The sequence below is a fragment of the Procambarus clarkii genome, chromosome 13, assembly GCF_040958095.1.
Source record: "Procambarus clarkii isolate CNS0578487 chromosome 13, FALCON_Pclarkii_2.0, whole genome shotgun sequence".
Lineage (NCBI taxonomy): Eukaryota > Metazoa > Arthropoda > Malacostraca > Decapoda > Cambaridae > Procambarus > Procambarus clarkii.
Window position 1 is genome coordinate 15,449,232 of NC_091162.1, and position 18,683 is coordinate 15,467,914.

The 18,683-nt window shown below is 47.1% G+C and overlaps 1 protein-coding gene across 4 annotated transcripts in view; it reads right to left on the bottom strand.

Annotated features, from left to right (window-relative positions):
• The window catches only part of LOC123757116 (RRP12-like protein), a 33,281-nt gene extending 15,392 nt beyond the window's left edge, over nt 1-17,889 (bottom strand). Inside the window, exons 1-6 of one of the 4 annotated variants that reach the window (XM_045740501.2) lie at nt 17,782-17,889; nt 5,018-5,153; nt 3,294-3,465; nt 2,648-2,774; nt 1,629-1,814; nt 337-453 (exon numbers count right to left, since the gene is read on the bottom strand). In XM_045740501.2, the coding sequence (XP_045596457.2) occupies nt 337-453; nt 1,629-1,814; nt 2,648-2,774; nt 3,294-3,465; nt 5,018-5,141 (726 nt within the window). In that variant the 5' untranslated portion in view covers nt 5,142-5,153; nt 17,782-17,889. Of the gene's footprint in view, nt 1-336; nt 454-1,628; nt 1,815-2,647; nt 2,775-3,293; nt 3,466-5,017; nt 5,154-7,431; nt 7,667-17,781 lie in introns of those variants that run through there. The other 3 variants (XM_045740500.2, XM_045740502.2, XM_069323696.1) reach the window with 3 other exon arrangements.
• Nucleotides 17,890-18,683: the final 794 nt, after the last annotated feature.

Genomic DNA, 18,683 nt, shown 5'->3' on the forward strand with positions numbered 1-18,683 from the left:
TTTATAAGTTACAGTACTTACATGGCATTAGCAACTGCATACTTCTTAACAAATCTTATATCATTTAGCCAACGTTATATATTATAGTACAAAATTGATGGACTCATTATTTAAATTAATTTACATAAATGATAAACAAATATTTGTAGATCAAAGATTTACCATTAACTCATTCATTCTTACCTGCCACATTGCAATAAACATTAGAATTCAAGCGCACAATGAAATTCCAGTACATCCAAAAATATAACCTGATCATCCATTACACAAGACAGAAATATTAATAGCAAGTGAGGTTGGAAAATTAAAGGGAGAATAATGAACCCAAGGCCTTACCTTCGGTTTCTCATGGACTGTGTAGGCAAGGATTTTTTGCATGAAGTCCATCATGTATGGATTTGTCCACTGCACCTTCTCTTGGGCTCGTAACAGTACTGACATAGACCCAATTAACTGAAAAAAAAATCAAGCATTTAACGTAATGAAATGCACCGTTTTATACCTAGGGTAGACACGTATATCAACCCATCCTCTTGTTTAGATAGTACCTATTGTGACAGTCATCAATAGTCACAAATTTGTACGTTCTTAGTTTTTAAATATTGATATACTGACTAGTAAGGAATACTTTAAAATAAATGAAACTGAAAAACAAACTTAAATATTCTAAGGCCTAGTATAGTTAGGTTAGGTTAGTTTGTCAAAGCAACACAAGTAAAAAATAGTTTTCTGGTTTGTCCAACTCAACAGTGCCGATTTCTACTTTCTAATTTCGTTGTACGTCGGTATATATTCTATGGTCATCATCGTTACTATAAGTACTACCAAAACAGAAGGATGGGCTGCAAATATAGCATCACTTCCAGATTTCTTAGCTCAAATAAAAACATCATGAAGGCTATTTGCAAATTACACCACACCATTTCGGCAAACGTCAACGCTGCTCTTATGTATAAATGTTCAAAATATTTTTCTCGCTTCTGGCCTCGTACAGTTATCTTAACCATGTAATTCAATTTTCATTTCTGCAGCATATTTATATACCGTACAGTGGTCTGAGGCACGATCCAAATTGGATATCCAAAGCACATTCTTTTTTACTTAGCTTGTTGGTGAGTTGTCTGATGGGTTGGCTTTGATGAGGGGTAAGCAACGTTTGTTCTTTTCCTCTTAGTCATTTTGGATGATTATTTTCTCTCAGTATTATGTACTAGTTGTTTGGAACCAATTTTACTGTTATATTTTCATTTTGTATTTTCAACAGTCTGATGGCAACTGTTTATTTGATCTAACTGGCATTGTATGTTCTGAATGTTTTTCTAATTCATGCATGAATAGGCCCCCCTGCACCAATAACAATATTTCACAGGTTGGATTGTTTTCTTATAGTTTGTCCATCTCCTGAACTGTTCTTGTAGCCACCGAGAATGTATGGTGTTTTGGACCCCCTTTCCCTTCCACCAAGCACCTTATATGACAATACACAGGTGTTTCAACCTTCCATGCTACCAGTGCCAGAATTTCCTCCTACCCAACTGTTTAATGATCCTGATCAATAGCTACAGCAGATCGTATCTTAGGAAGTAACCAAATGTGATAGCTCAGAAAAACACACAAATATTACTTACATTAATAACCAAGGCACCAGATGTGGATAACTGATACTTTGTGATGGTATTATCCAGGACCTTGACAATGTCACTGAACTTGGCACGAAGGACTTCTATACTGACACGTCGAATCACCTTCACCATCAGCGACAACGTAGCTGCCACATCGTCTTCACTATCACTGATTCCCTCCAAGCTAATCATCTGCAAATTGCATGAGGTCAATTATCATTTATATTTTATCAAGTCGCCTAAATAAAATTGTGTCAAACAAAAGCAAATGAGCAAGTTACAGATAGAAATTATCAAGTAGAATATTGACATTTTAATCTACATTAAGAAGGTAGATGAACATTATGCATTTATATATATCATCAATACACAGCTTTCCACTTTAATGAGAGACATCAGCTTATGGGGAAAAAAGAGAGAGAGTGAGAGTTGATCATTGCAAAAAACTTTTGAGGCAATCCCTTGGATGCTCCCCTTGAGCCAGAAGCCTCGGGACCACCAGAACACTGTCATTATCAGGAATACGAGAAGGAAAGGTAGACAATAAGAACTTCAACTTGATCCACAGAGGAACCAGCTTGCTATGTCACACAGCAAAGAGCAATCCCACTCAACACTCCCCCCTACAATACACAAGGAGATTCTGCTTGTTATGATGTAATTCAGGTTATTTATTATACTAGAATAAATTAAGTTACATTAGCTTAGGAAAACTCAGGTTATGTTAAGTAAGGTCATATATTCTATTTAATTAGCTTAGGCTAGATTAGCTCATGTTATGCTTGGTTCCATTACAGTTACTACAGTAACGTTATGCGATATAAATATTTGTTTATTCACAAGTTATCTACATGAAAATGTAGAAATTACAAGTGCAGAAACCAGGTGAAATTCCAGCATTAGGAATATATGATTGAAATGAAGAGAGTGGCCTTTATCAGTGTTATAAAGCTCTATTTTTTAAATTCAATACAATCTCTCGGGTAAGTGCCAAACAAGGATAAACACTAAAATAAGAATCTTACGAGGCTGCAAAAATATGAAGTCGGTGTCTCAGGCATGCCAGCTTCTGTCATATACTCTTGTGCTGCAGCATGAATAGCCAACATGCGGGTTTGCAGTTCAGACGTGGTACTGAAATTCTTGAAGAATCTATTAGGATAGAGTAAAAACAAAATATATTATAAATTGCTCAGAATATTAATCTGTTTTACATGTGAATATTTGGAAGCCTCAATGAGGAATTTTATATGTTTCTGATACAATATACAGTAGATGATGATCCTATACAGTATAATACTGAACTGTTATAATATTAAAGATTTTGTATTTACTTTTGCTCTACTCAAGTTTTGAATATATTTGAATTTTTCTAATGTTTCATATAGTTCCCTGACACCCCCCTAAAAAACTGGAATGAAGTTCCAGTAATTAATATAGGAATGCGAGTCATTCCAGAAAATAAAGATAAGCAGGAAAAGTTAAAAGCAAAGGTACCATGGAAAACCTTAAAACAGAACTATTCAGAAGCTACACTGCAATAAAATAATTTGTTCTATTTTTATGAACTTCTGTACAATGGCTAACCATAAGAGAAACTAAGGGTGTGCCACAATGGTAAAACTGGCTGATACATAGCCAAAATATTTAACCATACTTCCCAGAACTTACTTATCAAAGGCAGGAATAGTACAAGTCGTAAAATTGGTTGCAAAGGTGTTGAAGGTCTTCCCAGCACTACGTAGATCTTCAAAATCCACACTGAGCTCTGACATCTGCTGCTCAATGCTGCCAAGTGCTGCATTATGTTCAGCCAGGGCAGTCGTTGTCAGGCCACTTTTCCCTGTTTACATTATTCTGATTTAAATGGCAATAATCTCTTTAAAGCACAATATACTTAAGACATACTGCTCTTCTTTCCTGCCAAACAATACATTTACACTGCCTATCCCATGTTGGCAATACAGTAACAAAATGTCTGTTTAATACCACTGCCAGCACAAATTACATACAGTATGATACTTGTTCAAATATCCCTTCACCCATATCTAGGAAACTATTGTTCCTTCTGGAAACTCTACTCTTCAGACATTAATTGTCTTCATTTAAACATGGTATCATAGTTCACGCAAGCATTTGATGAAATATTTCTATACTGTATATTGATTTGACTACCATGCAACTAAAGCAGTCACTACTTGCAGTGAGCAACTAATGTGTGGAAGAAGGAAAATATGTCATTACCTCAGCAATCATACAGTTTACATAAGAAATATATGAGAAAAACTCAGGATTGATTAGTTAATATATAACGTTGCTAGAACTATAATGATGAAGTAACTGGAAACAAATACAGTACAATATACAAAGAATTTATGTGATCAGATATTAAAATCTCAAATTATGAAATAATTTTTGTAGGACAAACCTGGCAAAAATAACAAAATATCCATTCTAAAACCAAATATTTAAATCAGATTAAAAACAAATAAAATTATATATGTGGAGGCAGCCATCCTCTGCAATAAAAGGGAATAGGGAAAGCAACTTCACTCCCAGTGACAAAATACTGTAGGAAGTTCTCATTTTTCACAACTACTTAATTACAATATCAAACCTACAGAGTGATTAGAGGCAATTCAAAATGTAGAGGCATGTAGGCAGGTCAGCAGGCCGGCATGCAAGCAGGTTCATTTGGTGTCATGATCCTTCCTTTGAAATAAGCTTGACCTCAGCCTTGAAAAATAAGCTTCAAGACTGGACCTTGAGAAATTCTGGCAACTAGAATGAAACCTCTTCACTGAGAGGTTAAAATTAAAATTTCACTTCAAGAAATTCACCCATAAAGCACAAGAAAAATTACGGTATGAATGCTAATTCCTTTAATATGGCTCCTATCACATTTTAAACAAATTTGTAGTGGAAAATAACACTAGGAAAAATAGTTGATATCTTGGGAAAGCCACTGACTAAACCAAATGCATTTAAAACCAAATTATATTATTAGTTTTAATTTTGAATTGCTGTGGTTTTCATTTACTCGGTCGGTCGACCCAAACGTGTACCAACAAATATCATTAGTCGACGACACTATCCAAGTCTAGTCACATTTTTCGATGAAATTTACATCGTAACTCGAAATTATCGTAAGTCGGGGCAATCGTAAGTCGAGGTGCCACTGTATTTACAACAATTTTTCAGTTAAATACAATACCAACAAAACATTCATACCCAAAATAATAAAACAATGAATCAATTTCTATTCTGCTCCTTGATATTCTATGACTGTTCCTCACTTTAGCTACTTAAATAACATCATACATTTAAAGGAAAATATATTAATCCATCTCAAATTTACTTTCACATTTTAAATCATTAAATCAGTCTTAACTAACCTTCTACTTTTTGAAAGAAACATCCTCTGGCTGCTTCCCTGTACTTGGTGTTCTGGGAATTAGACACACAGCTGTGACCCTTCTTCCATTTCTGCCCTTTACCACTTATCCTTTTGAACTTCATCTTGCAACAATACTGAAAATGTAAACATTATTATAAACTAAAAGAAAACTTTTGAAATACATTAAAAAATTTGTTACAAATAATATTATTTTCTTAATTTATCATTGCATTTGAGTACAGTATAAAGTTAAAAACTATCCCTAATAAATGGCCAGCTCTCCTAAATATAGTATAAAAATAAACTACAGTTCGTACAATTTACTGGAAAAGACAATCAAGGCAAATGGAGGGGAGGGGGGCCTTAAACAAGCTGCCAGCTTCCTGTCCTCACTGAAGCCATTAGTGTTAGTGGCCCCTCAGGTAAATTCAGTTCTTTATGTATCATATCATGAGTGGTACAATATTGCTAAGTTGTACTGTCTAAATACACAATTCTAAATGCACAAGTAAGAGTTCACTATAACCTTGGATGGCCTGATGGCCTGAAGCCTGAAAAACAATAATACATGAAGAACTTTAACAAACCCTTGTAGAACCGAGGTGAAGATAAATTTATACTAGAAATTCCATCTTTCATCAATCACACTATCATGCAAGAAGAGCCACATATCTATGCATCATCCATCAAAATCAGCAGACTCTTAGTTGTTACTACTGCTCAATTTAGACTCGGTTATAAGTATCTCAGGGAGTTTGCATTACCTGTTGATGTAGACTTGACCAAATGCCAACTGTCAGCAAAATTATTCTGACACCCTGCATCACTAGGTGATGGAGTGTGAAAAAATTAACGAATTCAAGACAACTATATTAAATGCTCAAAAAATGTGTAAATATTTCATTCAAAATGATCGACTACCAGAAACTACTGTCCACTGCCCCTTACTGCATGTGGGGTGGTGTGCATGATGAGTAGATCAAATTATGAAATAGCTCACTGCCAATATAAGTTGTTTAACTTAAGAGACTGTACTTGTGGTCATTCTTGAATGCATTGTCAATACATATATTAAACTGCAACTGGCTTATCAAGACCAACTTGCTTAACTAATTGAATAGTTTTGGGGTTCAGTTCCAAAACCCATCCTGTGTGTGTAACATTTTCCCACTACTGCCCACAGGATGTGTATGGGGTACATAAATGAATTAAACTCTGGCCATGAAAAAGAGTGGTATAATGAGTACAAGATGCTATAATAAGCAGACTTATAGGGAATATGAGTGCACAGAGCATAATGAGCTAAAGCTTGTGTAATAACGAGCACAGTCTGATGTAAAGATGATACAGTATGAAAGGCTGTGGCAATGTTCAATTGTGCTGTGGTATTGAGGAAGGTGGGATGAGTGTTAATAAAAATCTTCAATCAAACTTATGACATACAGTACATTATGAACATGTAACCAGTGTGCATTTGATAAGAGTATGGTGAAATTGTAAATGTTTTAAAGCTTATTTTCTAATTACAATATTAAAACTATATAGTATTATTAGATTAAACTTGGTATGTTAGATTGGGTTGGTTCACAGGTTTTCAAATATGTTGGCAAACCATACTGGGTATAAAGTGACCTGTGTTTAATATCCCTGTGTTTGGTATGACCATAATTGATTAGATCAGGTGAGAATGAGTTGTGTAGGTCTAGGTTTTAATGTGCACAGAAGACTTTTGGTGCAGGACGGGACGTATGCTTACCTCACAGTGACTAAAGGGAAGCGAGATCTCCCTCCTCATACCCTGCCAACTAGCTTGTACAGCCTGCCAACTAGCTTGTACAGCCTGCCAACTAGCTTGTATAGCCTGCCTACTAGCTTGTATATTCTGCCTACTAGCTTGTATAGCCTGCCTACTAGCTTGTATAGCCTGCCTACTAGCTTGTATAGCCTGCCTACTAGCTTGTATAGCCTGTCTACTAGCTTGTATAGCCTGTCTACTAGCTTGTATAGCCTGTCTACTAGCTTGTATAGCCTGTCTACTAGCTTGTATAGCCTGTCTACTAGCTTGTATAGCCTGTCTACTAGCTTGTATAGCCTGCCTACTAGCTTGTATATTCTGCCTACTAGCTTGTATAGCCTGCCTACTAGCTTGTATAGCCTGCCTACTAGCTTGTATAGCCTGCCTACTAGCTTGTATAGCCTGTCTACTAGCTTGTATAGCCTGTCTACTAGCTTGTATAGCCTGTCTACTAGCTTGTATAGCCTGTCTACTAGCTTGTATAGCCTGTCTACTAGCTTGTATAGCCTGTCTACTAGCTTGTATAGCCTGTCTACTAGCTTGTATAGCCTGTCTACTAGCTTGTATAGGCTATCTACTAGCTTTTATAGCCTGCCTACTGCCCTTGTATACCTCACCTACAAGCCGTGTATCACATGTGGGTCCTGAAGACTCACCTAGCGACATACGTCTCGGGCCGCGGTATCACCAGCGTTTCCTCGAATCCCGAAGGTTTATATGACTGTGTATACCAGTACAAAGCAGAGTGAATAAATGTGAGGTAGAACACTTTTTTTTCACACCAGCCCAGCCAGATGCTCACAACACAACGTGGACGGCCTCTCCTCCTCCCTGCCCGGTCAAGACTCCTACATAACTCCGGGTTCTGTACGGTCGCTCAATATATTAGTTTATCAAAAGCTTTAGTATCATTAATGTATTTATATATATATAATTATAGAAGATATTATTTATTAGAAAAGTAGTATATAATCGTTGCAAACTCATGTTGAATATGCTGAGTGATTGGTATTTACCGTCTTTATGATCCGGATAATACAATTTCAGTGGTTTGGGATTTTTTTTTTTATATATACACAGTTTTTTTTATTTAATTTTGTTCATTTATTATGCACCCTATGTTCACCGTGTGGGCAGTAGTAGATAAGATTACAGAGGCACATAATGGGCTCAGGAACTGAATCCCAAAATTCTTTTAGTTAGGCAGGATATAACCTGGATAAAATATATAATTATGCTGATTGATAGGGTGCATACGCCCTTCGCTCCAGTGCCAACCCGTCCTCAGATCAAACAGAGGGTTACCGAGAACCCACCCCCCAAGCCCTACCGAGAACCCACCCCCCCAAGCCCTACCGAGAACCCACCCCCCCAAGCCCTACCGAGAACCCAGCCCAAAGCCCTACCGAGAACCCAGCCCAAAGCCCTACCGAGAACCCAGCCCCAATACCTACCAAGAACCCATCCCAAGCCCTACCAAGGACCCACCCGAAGCCGGACAGACACCCACCTGGAGCCCGAACAGTCACCCACCCGGAGCCCGACCAGTCAAACACCCGGAGCCCGCCAGTTTAGTAAACCGGAGCCCGCCAGTTGAGTGAACCAGAGCCCGCCAGTTGAGTGAACTGGAACCCGTCAGTTGAGTACCTGGAGCCTGCCCCGAGCCCTACCGAGAACCCACCCTGAGCCCGACCAAGAACCTACCCCGAGCCCTACAGAGGTTCCCCAAGCCCGAGAGCCTATCCCGATCCCGAAAGAGCCCACCCCCCAAGCCCTACCGAGAACCCACCCCCCAAGCCCTACCGAGAACCCACCCCCCAAGCCCTACCGAGAACCCACCCCCCCAAGCCCTACCGAGAACCCACCCCCCCAAGCCCTACCGAGAACCCCCCCCCCAAGCCCTACCGAGAACCCACCCCCCCAAGCCCTACCGAGAACCCACCCCCCAAGCCCTACCGAGAACCCACCCCCCCAAGCCCTACCGAGAACCCACCCCCCCAAGCCCTACCGAGAACCCACCCCCCCAAGCCCTACCGAGAACCCACCCCCCCAAGCCCTACCGAGAACCCACCCCCCCAAGCCCTACCGAGAACCCACCCCCCCAAGCCCTACCGAGAACCCCCCCCCCCAAGCCCTACCGAGAACCCACCCCCCCAAGCCCTACCGAGAACCCACCCCCCAAGCCCTACCGAGAACCCACCCCCCCAAGCCCTACCGAGAACCCAGTCCCAAGCCCTTACCGAGAACCCAGCCCCAAGCCCTACCGAGAACCCAGCCCAAAGCCCTACCGAGAACCCAGCCCCAATACCTACCAAGAACCCACCCCAAGCCCTACCAAGAACCCACCCGAAGCCGGACAGACACCCACCTGGAGCCCGAACAGTCACCCACCCGGAGCCCGACCAGTCAAACACCCGGAGCCCGCCAGTTTAGTAAACCGGAGCCCGCCAGTTGAGTGAACCGGAGCCCGCCAGTTGAGTGAACAGGAACCCGTCAGTTGAGTACCTGGAGCCCGCCCCGAGCCCTACCGAGAACCCACCCTGAGCCCGACCAAAAACCTACCCCGAGCCCTACAGAGGTTCCCCAAGCCCGAGAGCCTATCCCGATCCCAAAAGAGCCCACCCCGAGCCTGACCAGGAGCCAACCCCAAACCCTACCAAGAACCCACCCCCAAGCCCTACCAAGAACCCACCCCCAAGCCCTACCAAGAACCCAGCCCTAATACCTACCAAGAACCCACCCCAAGCCCTACCAAGACCCCACCCGAAGCTGGACAGACACCCACCTGGAGCCCGAACAGTCACCCACCCGGAGCCCGACCAGTCAAACACCCGGAGCCCGCCAGTTTAGCAAACCGGAGCCCGCCAGTTGAGTGAACCGGAGCCCGCCAGTTGAGTGAACTGGAACCCGTCAGTTGAGTACCTGGAGCCCGCCCCGAGCCCTACCGAGAACCCACCCTGAGCCCGACCAAGAACCTACCCCGAGCCCTACAGAGGTTCCCCAAGCCCGAGAGCCTATCCCGATCCCGAAAGAGCCCACCCCGAGCCCTACCAAGAACCCACCCCCCAAGCCCTACCGAGAACCCACCCCCCAAGCCCTACCGAGAACCCACCCCCCAAGCCCTACCAAAACCCACCCCCAAGCCCTACCAAGAACCCAGCCCTAATACCTACCAAGAACCCACCCCAAGCCCTACCAAGAACCCACCCCCAAGCCCTACCAAGAACCCAGCCCTAATACCTACCAAGAACCCACCCCAAGCCCTACCGAGAACCCACCCGAAGCTGGACAGACACCCACCTGGAGCCCGACCAGTCAAACACCCGGAGCCCGCCAGTTTAGTAAACCGGAGCCCGCCAGTTGAGTGAACCGGAGCCCGCCAGTTGAGTGAACTGGAACCCGTCAGTTGAGTACCTGGAGCCTGCCCCGAGCCCTACCGAGAACCCACCCTGAGCCCGACCAAGAACCTACCCCAAGCCCTACAGAGGTTCCCCAAGCCCGAGAGCCTATCCCGATCCCGAAAGAGCCCACCCCGAGCCTGACCGGGAGCCAACCCCAAACCCTACCAAGAACCCACCCCCAAGCCCTACCAAGAACCCACCCCCAAGCCCTACCAAGAACCCACCCCCAAGCCCTACCAAGAACCCACCCCCAAGCCCTACCAAGAACCCTGCCCTAATACCTACCAAGAACCCTGCCCTAATACCTACCAAGAACCCAACCCAAGCCCTACCAAGAACCCACCCGAAGCTGGACAGACACCCACCTGGAGCCCGAACAGTCACCCACCCGGAGCCCGACCAGTCAAACACCCGGAGCCCGCCAGTTTAGTAAACCGGAGCCCGCCAGTTGAGTGAACCGGAGCCCGCCAGTTGAGTGAACTGGAACCCGTCAGTTGAGTACCTGGAGCCCGCCCCGAGCCCTACCGAGAACCCACCCTGAGCCCGACCAAGAACCTACCCCGAGCCCTATAGAGGTTCCCCAAGCCCGAGAGCCTATCCCGATCCCGAAAGAGCCCACCCCGACCCCTACCGAGAACCCACTCCCCAAGCCCTACCGAGAACCCACCCCCCCAAGCCCAACCGAGAACCCCCCCCCCAAGCCCTACTGAGAACCCACCCCCCCCAAGCCCTACCGAGAACCCACCCCCCCCAAGCCCTACCGAGAACCCCCCCCCCCCAAACCCTACCGAGAACCCACCCCCCCCAAGCCCTACCGAGAACCCACCCCCAAGCCCTACCGAGAACCCACCCCCCAAGCCCTACCGAGAACCCACTCCCCCAAGCCCTACCGAGAACACACCCCCCCAAGCCCTACCGAGAACCCACCCCCCCCCAAACCCTACCGAGAACCCACCCCCCAAGCCCTACCGAGAACCCAGCCCAAAGCCTTACCGAGAACCCAGCCCAAAGCCCTACCGAGAACCCAGCCCCAATACCTACCAAGAACCCTGCCCTAATACCTACCAAGAACCCATCCCAAGCCCTACCAAGAACCCACCCGAAGCTGGACAGACACCCACCTGGAGCCCGAACAGTCACCCACCCGGAGCCCGACCAGTCAAACACCCGGAGCCCGCCAGTTTAGTAAACCGGAGCCCGCCAGTTGAGTGAACCGGAGCCCGCCAGTTGAGTGAACTGGAACCCGTCAGTTGAGTACCTGGAGCCCGCCCCGAGCCCTACCGAGAACCCACCCTGAGCCCGACCAAGAACCTACCCCAAGCCCTACAGAGGTTCCCCTAGCCCTAGAGCCTATCCCGATCCCGAAAGAGCCCACCCCGAGCCCTACCGAGAACCCACCCCCCAAGCCCTACCAAGAACCCACCCCCCAAGCCCTACCAAGAACCCACCCCCCAAGCCCTACCGAGAACCCAGCCCCAAGCCCTACCGAGAACCCAGCCCCAAGCCCTACCGAGAACCCAGCCCCAAGCCCTACCGAGAACTCAGCCCCAAGCCCTACCGAGAACCCACCCCCAAGCCCTACCGAGAACCCACCCCAAGCCCTACCGAGAACCCACCCCCAAGCCCTACTGAGAACCCACCCCAAGCCCTACCGAGAACCCACCCCCAAGCCCTACCGAGAACCCACCCGAAGCCGGACAGACACCCACCTGGAGCCCGAACAGTCACCCACCCGGAGCCCGACCAGTCAAACACCCGGAGCCCGCCAGTTTAGCAAACCGGAGCCCGCCAGTTGAGTGAACCGGAGCCCGCCAGTTGAGTGAACTGGAACCCGTCAGTTGAGTACCTGGCGCCCGCCCCGAGCCCTACCGAGAACCCACCCTGAGCCCGACCAAGAACCTACCCCGAGCCCTACAGAGGTTCCCCAAGCCCGAGAGCCTATCCCGATCCCGAAAGAGCCCACCCCGAGCCCTACCAAGAACCCACCCCCCAAGCCCTACCGAGAACCCACCCCCCAAGCCCTACCGAGAACCTACCCCCCAAGCCCTACCAAAACCCACCCCCAAGCCCTACCAAGAACCCAGCCCTAATACCTACCAAGAACCCACCCCAAGCCCTACCAAGAACCCACCCGAAGCTGGACAGACACCCACCTGGAGCCCGAACAGTCACCCACCCGGAGCCCGACCAGTCAAACACCCGGAGCCCGCCAGTTTAGCAAACCGGAGCCCGCCAGTTGAGTGAACCGGAGCCCGCCAGTTGAGTGAACTGGAACCCGTCAGTTGAGTACCTGGAGCCCGCCCCGAGCCCTACCGAGAACCTACCCTGAGCCCGACCAAGAACCTACCCTGAGCCCTACAGAGGTTCCCCAAGCCTGAGAGCCTATCCCGATCCTGAAAGAGCCCACCCCGACCCCTACCGAGAACCCACCCCCCAAGCCCTACCGAGAACCCACCCCCCCAAGCCCTACCGAGAACCCACCCCCCCCAAGCCCTACCGAGAACCCACCCCCCCCAAGCCCTACCGAGAACCCACCCCCCCAAGCCCTACCGAGAACCCCCCCCAAGCCCTACCGAGAACCCCCCCCCAAACCCTACCGAGAACCCACCCCCCCCAAGCCCTACCGAGAACCCACCCCCGCCAAGCCCTACCGAGAACCCACCCCCAAGCCCTACCGAGAACCCACCCCCCAAGCCCTACCGAGAACCCACTCCCCCAAGCCCTACCGAGAACCCACCCCCCCAAGCCCTACCGAGAACCCACCCCCCCAAGCCCTACCGAGAACCCACCCCCCCAAACCCTACCGAGAACCCACCCCCCAAGCCCTACCGAGAACCCAGCCCAAAGCCTTACCGAGAACCCAGCCCAAAGCCCTACCGAGAACCCAGCCCCAATACCTACCAAGAACCCACCCCAAGCCCTACCAAGGACCCACCCGAAGCCGGACAGACACCCACCTGGAGCCCGAACAGTCACCCACCCGGAGCCCGACCAGTCAAACACCCGGAGCCCGCCAGTTTAGTAAACCGGAGCCCGCCAGTTGAGTGAACCGGAGCCCGCCAGTTGAGTGAACTGGAACCCGTCAGTTGAGTACCTGGAGCCTGCCCTGAGCCCTACCGAGAACCCACCCTGAGCCCGACCAAGAACCTACCCCGAGCCCTACAGAGGTTCCCCAAGCCCGAGAGCCTATCCCGATCCCGAAAGAGCCCACCCCGAGCCTGACCGGGAGCCAACCCCAAACCCTACCAAGAACCCATCCCCAAGCCCTACCAAGAACCCACCCCCAAGCCCTACCAAGAACCCTGCCCTAATACCTACCAAGAACCCTGCCCTAATACCTACCAAGAACCCACCCCAAGCCCTACCAAGAACCCACCCGAAGCTGGACAGACACCCACCTGGAGCCCGAACAGTCACCCACCCGGAGCCCGACCAGTCAAACACCCGGAGCCCGCCAGTTTAGTAAACCGGAGCCCGCCAGTTGAGTGAACCGGAGCCCGCCAGTTGAGTGAACTGGAACCCGTCAGTTGAGTACCTGGAGCCCGCCCCGAGCCCTACCGAGAACCCACCCTGAGCCCGACCAAGAACCTACCCCGAGCCCTACAGAGGTTCCCCTAGCCCGAGAGCCTATCCCGATCCCGAAAGAGCCCACCCCGAGCCCTACCGAGAACCCACCCCCCAAGCCCTACCAAGAACCCACCCCCCAAGCCCTACCGAGAACCCAGCCCCAAGCCCTACCGAGAACCCAGCCCCAAGCCCTACCCGAGAACCCAGCCCCAAGCCCTACCGAGAACCCAGCCCCAAGCCCTACCGAGAACCCAGCCCCAAGCCCTACCGAGAACTCAGCCCCAAGCCCTACCGAGAACTCAGCCCCAAGCCCTACCGAGAACCCACCCCCAAGCCCTACCGAGAACCCACCCCAAGCCCTACCGAGAACCCACCCCCAAGCCCTACCGAGAACCCACCCGAAGCCGGACAGACACCCACCTGGAGCCCGAACAGTCACCCACCCGGAGCCCGACCAGTCAAACACCCGGAGCCCGCCAGTTTAGTAAACCGGAGCCCGCCAGTTGAGTGAACCGGAGCCCGCCAGTTGTGTGAACTGGAACCCGTCAGTTGAGTACCTGGAGCCTGCCCCGAGCCCGACCGAGAACCCACCCAGAGCCCTACCGAGAACCCACCCTGATCCCTACAGAGAACCCACCCCTAGTCCTACCATGAAAACACCCTGAGCCCTACAGAGAACCCACCCTGGGCCCGACCAAGAACCTACCCCGAGCCCTACAGAGGTACCCCAAGCCCGAGAGCCCATCCCGAACTCGAAAGAGCCCACCCTGAGCCTGATCGGGAGCCAACCCTAAGTCCTACCAAGAACCCACCCCGAACCCCTACCAAGAACATACCCAAAGCCGGACAGACACCCACCTGGAGCCCGAACAGTCACCCACCCGGAGCCCGACCAGTCAAACACCCGGAGCCCGCCAGTTTAATAAACCGGAGCCCGCCAGTCGAGTGAACCGGAGCCCGCCAGTTGAGTGAACTGGAACCCGTCAGTTGAGTACCTGGAGCCCGCCCCGAGCCCTACCGAGAACCCACCCCGAGCCCTACCAAGAACCCACCCCGAGCCCTACAGAGAACCCAACCCCCCCCGAGCCCTACCAAGAACCCACACCCCCCCGAGCCCTACCAAGAACCCACACCCCCCCGAGCCCTACCAAGAACCCACACCCCCCCGAGCCCTACCAAGAACCCACACCCCCCCCCGAGCCCTACCAAGAACCCACACCTCCCCGAGCCCTACCAAGAACCCACACCCCTGGTTGATACCTGGTTGATGGGGTTCTGGGAGTTCGTCTACTCCCCAAGCCCGGCCCGAGGCCAGGCTCGACTTGTGAGAGTTTGGTTGACCAGGCTGTTGCTTGGAGCGGCCCGCAGGCCCACATACCCACCACAGCCCGGTTGGTCCGGCACTCCTTGGAGGAATAAATCTAGTTTCCTCTTGAAAATGTCCACGGTTGTTCCGGCAATATTTCTTATGCTTGCTGGGAGGACGTTGAACAACCGCGGACCTCTGATGTTTATACAGTGTTCTCTAATTGTGCCTATGGCACCTCTGCTCTTCATTGGTTCTATTCTACATTTTCTTCCATGTCGTTCACTCCAGTACGTTGTTATTTTACTGTGTAGATTTGGTACTTGGCCCTCCAGTATCTTCCAGGTGTATATTATTTGATATCTCTCTCGTCTTCTTTCTAGTGAGTACATTTGGAGGGCTTTGAGACGATCCCAATAATTTAGGTGCTTTATTGCGTCTATGCGTGCCGTATATGTTCTCTGTATTCCCTCTATTTCAGCAATCTCTCCTGCTTTGAAGGGGGAAGTGAGTACTGAGCAGTACTCAAGACGGGACAACACAAGATACGAAAATCGGTAGGGAAATTAATTCGGAGGAGGACTCACTATCACTTCAAGTTGATCTAGATAGGGTTTTGAAATGGTCAAAGGATTGGCAGATGCAGTTTAATGCTGATAAATGTAAAGTTCTGAGGTTAGGTAATGATGATAGAGTTACAAGATACGAGCTAGATGGTGTTGTGATTGCGAAGTCGGATTGCGAAAGGGATCTGGGAGTTATGATTAGTAAGAATTTAAAACAAAAGGATCAATGCATAAATGTTCGTAATAAGGCAAATCGGACACTTGGATTTATTAATCGCAGCGTTAGTAACAAGACACCTGGTGTGGTTCTCAAGCTATATCTTGCTCTAGTTAGGCCCCATTTAGATTATGCAGTTCAGTTTTGGTCGCCATATTATAGAATGGATATAAATTCACTTGAACGTGTCCAGCGTAGGATAAGAACATAAGAACATAAGAACAAAGGTAACTGCAGAAGGCCTATTGGCCCATACGAGGCAGCTCCTATTCTATAACCACCCAATCCCACTCATATACTTGTCCAACCCGTGCTTGAAACAATCGAGGGACCCCACCTCCACAATGTTACGCGGCAATTGGTTCCACAAATCAACAACCCTGTTACTGAACCAGTATTTACCCAAGTCTTTCCTAAATCTAAACTTATCCAATTTATATCCATTGTTTCGTGTTCTGTCCTGTGTTGATACTTTTAATACCCTATTAATATTCCCCCGGTTATGTCCATTCATCCACTTGTAAACCTCTATCATGTCACCCCTAACTCTTCGCCTTTCCAGTGAATGCAACTTAAGCTTTGTTAATCTTTCTTCATATGAAAGATTTCTAATTTGGGGAATTAACTTAGTCATCCTACGCTGGACACGTTCAAGTGAATTTATATCCATTCTATAATATGGCGACCAAAACTGAACTGCATAATCTAAATGGGGCCTAACTAGAGCAAGATATAGCTTGAGAACCACACCAGGTGTCTTGTTACTAACGCTGCGATTAATAAATCCAAGTGTCCGATTTGCCTTATTACGAACATTTATGCATTGATCCTTTTGTTTTAAATTCTTACTAATCATAACTCCCAGATCCCTTTCGCAAAATGACTAAGTTAATTCCCCAAATTAGAAATCTTTCATATGAAGAAAGATTAACAAAGCTTAAGTTGCATTCACTGGAAAGGCGAAGAGTTAGGGGTGACATGATAGAGGTTTACAAGTGGATGAATGGACATAACCGGGGGGATATTAATAGGGTATTAAAAGTATCAACACAGGACAGAACACGAAACAATGGATATAAATTGGATAAGTTTAGATTTAGGAAAGACTTGGGTAAATACTGGTTCAGTAACAGGGTTGTTGATTTGTGGAACCAATTGCCGCGTAACATTGTGGAGGTGGGGTCCCTCGATTGTTTCAAGCACGGGTTGGACAAGTATATGAGTGGGATTGGGTGGTTATAGAATAGGAGCTGCCTCGTATGGGCCAATAGGCCTTCTGCAGTTACCTTTGTTCTTATGTTCTTAAGTGCCTTGAAGAGTACAACCATTGTGATGGGATCCCTGGATTTGAAAGTTCTCGTAATCCATCCTATCATTTTTCTGGCTGTCGCAATATTTGCTTGGTTATGCTCCTTAAACGTTAGGTCGTCAGACATTATTATTCCCAAATCCTTTACATGCTGTTTTCCTACTATGGGTACATTTGATTGTGTTTTGTACTCTGTATTATGTTTAAGGTCCTCATTTTTACCGTACCTGAGTACCTGGAATTTATCACTGTTAAACATCATGTTATTTTCTGATGCCCAGTCGAAAACTTTATTAATATCAGCTTGAAGTTTTTCAATGTCCTCAGCCGAGGTAATTTTCATACTGATTTTTGTGTCATCTGCAAAGGATGATCCCCCCATAGGATCATAGGATTAAGGACTTGCCCGAAACGCTACGCGTACTAGTGGCTGTACAAGAATGTAACAACTCTTTGTATATATCTCAAAAAAAAAAAAAAAAAAACATTGATAGGCATTGTTCGAAGCAAACTCCATACGCAAAACCCCATTATATTATATAATTCTATATACTGTGTATATATAAGATATAAATATGTCAAAAAGAATTATCACTCTTACCTGGAGCAATGTTGCTGATGTCGGAATCAATCAGCGGTACATGTTGTCGCGTTGGCGTCAGCGACGATACTGACCCCCTGAGCCTTCAACGACCAACCACCGTTTGAACGCCATTTTGAAATTCCAGGCGTACTACCCGAAAAGTGCGTAAACTAGTATTTGCGTGCATTATAGGCCATTCCAAGAAACCTTATTGCTATGAATATCTTGTTATCTAACAAACGAATTATTTATGTTAATATTTTTAGCACATATGTTAAATTAGGCCATTTTTCATTTAGAGGGGGTATATATATATATATAGCTATTTACATTTTAAGTTTGAAAAATTACCGTACAAAATTGAATGCAAAGATAAGATAAGATTTATTTATACAACCCTGTTTGGAAATTAACTCCTTTTACAATGAAATAAGACGCAAATAAGAACCTCAATTGTGTAGTGAATTTTTAGTTTAGTTCATTTATTATGCACCCCATACCCATCTTGTGGGCGGTAGTGGAAAGGGTTACAGAGGCACATAATGGGCTCAGGGACTGAACCCCACAATTCATTTAGCTAAGCAAGTTACAATCTTGATGAGCTAGTTACAAAATTCAATATAAGTCATCACGTCAACAATGGATTCGCTATCGACCTCAAGTACAGGTTCTAAATTAAGCAACTGACATGTGGAGAGATAGTGTCACAAGTTATATGTTTGTCCTGCACACCGCCCCCCATCCAGTGGGCAGCGGTGGATAGGTTACAATCACTTAGTTACTACCTACAGTTAGCAAACTGGGGATATTTGGCTAAAATTTCTGGTAGCAGATCATTTTGAATGAATTTATGCATTTTGTTTTGATTAAAAGCTTAGGTAGTACAATGTACTACTTCTACTACTAATACCATATTATAT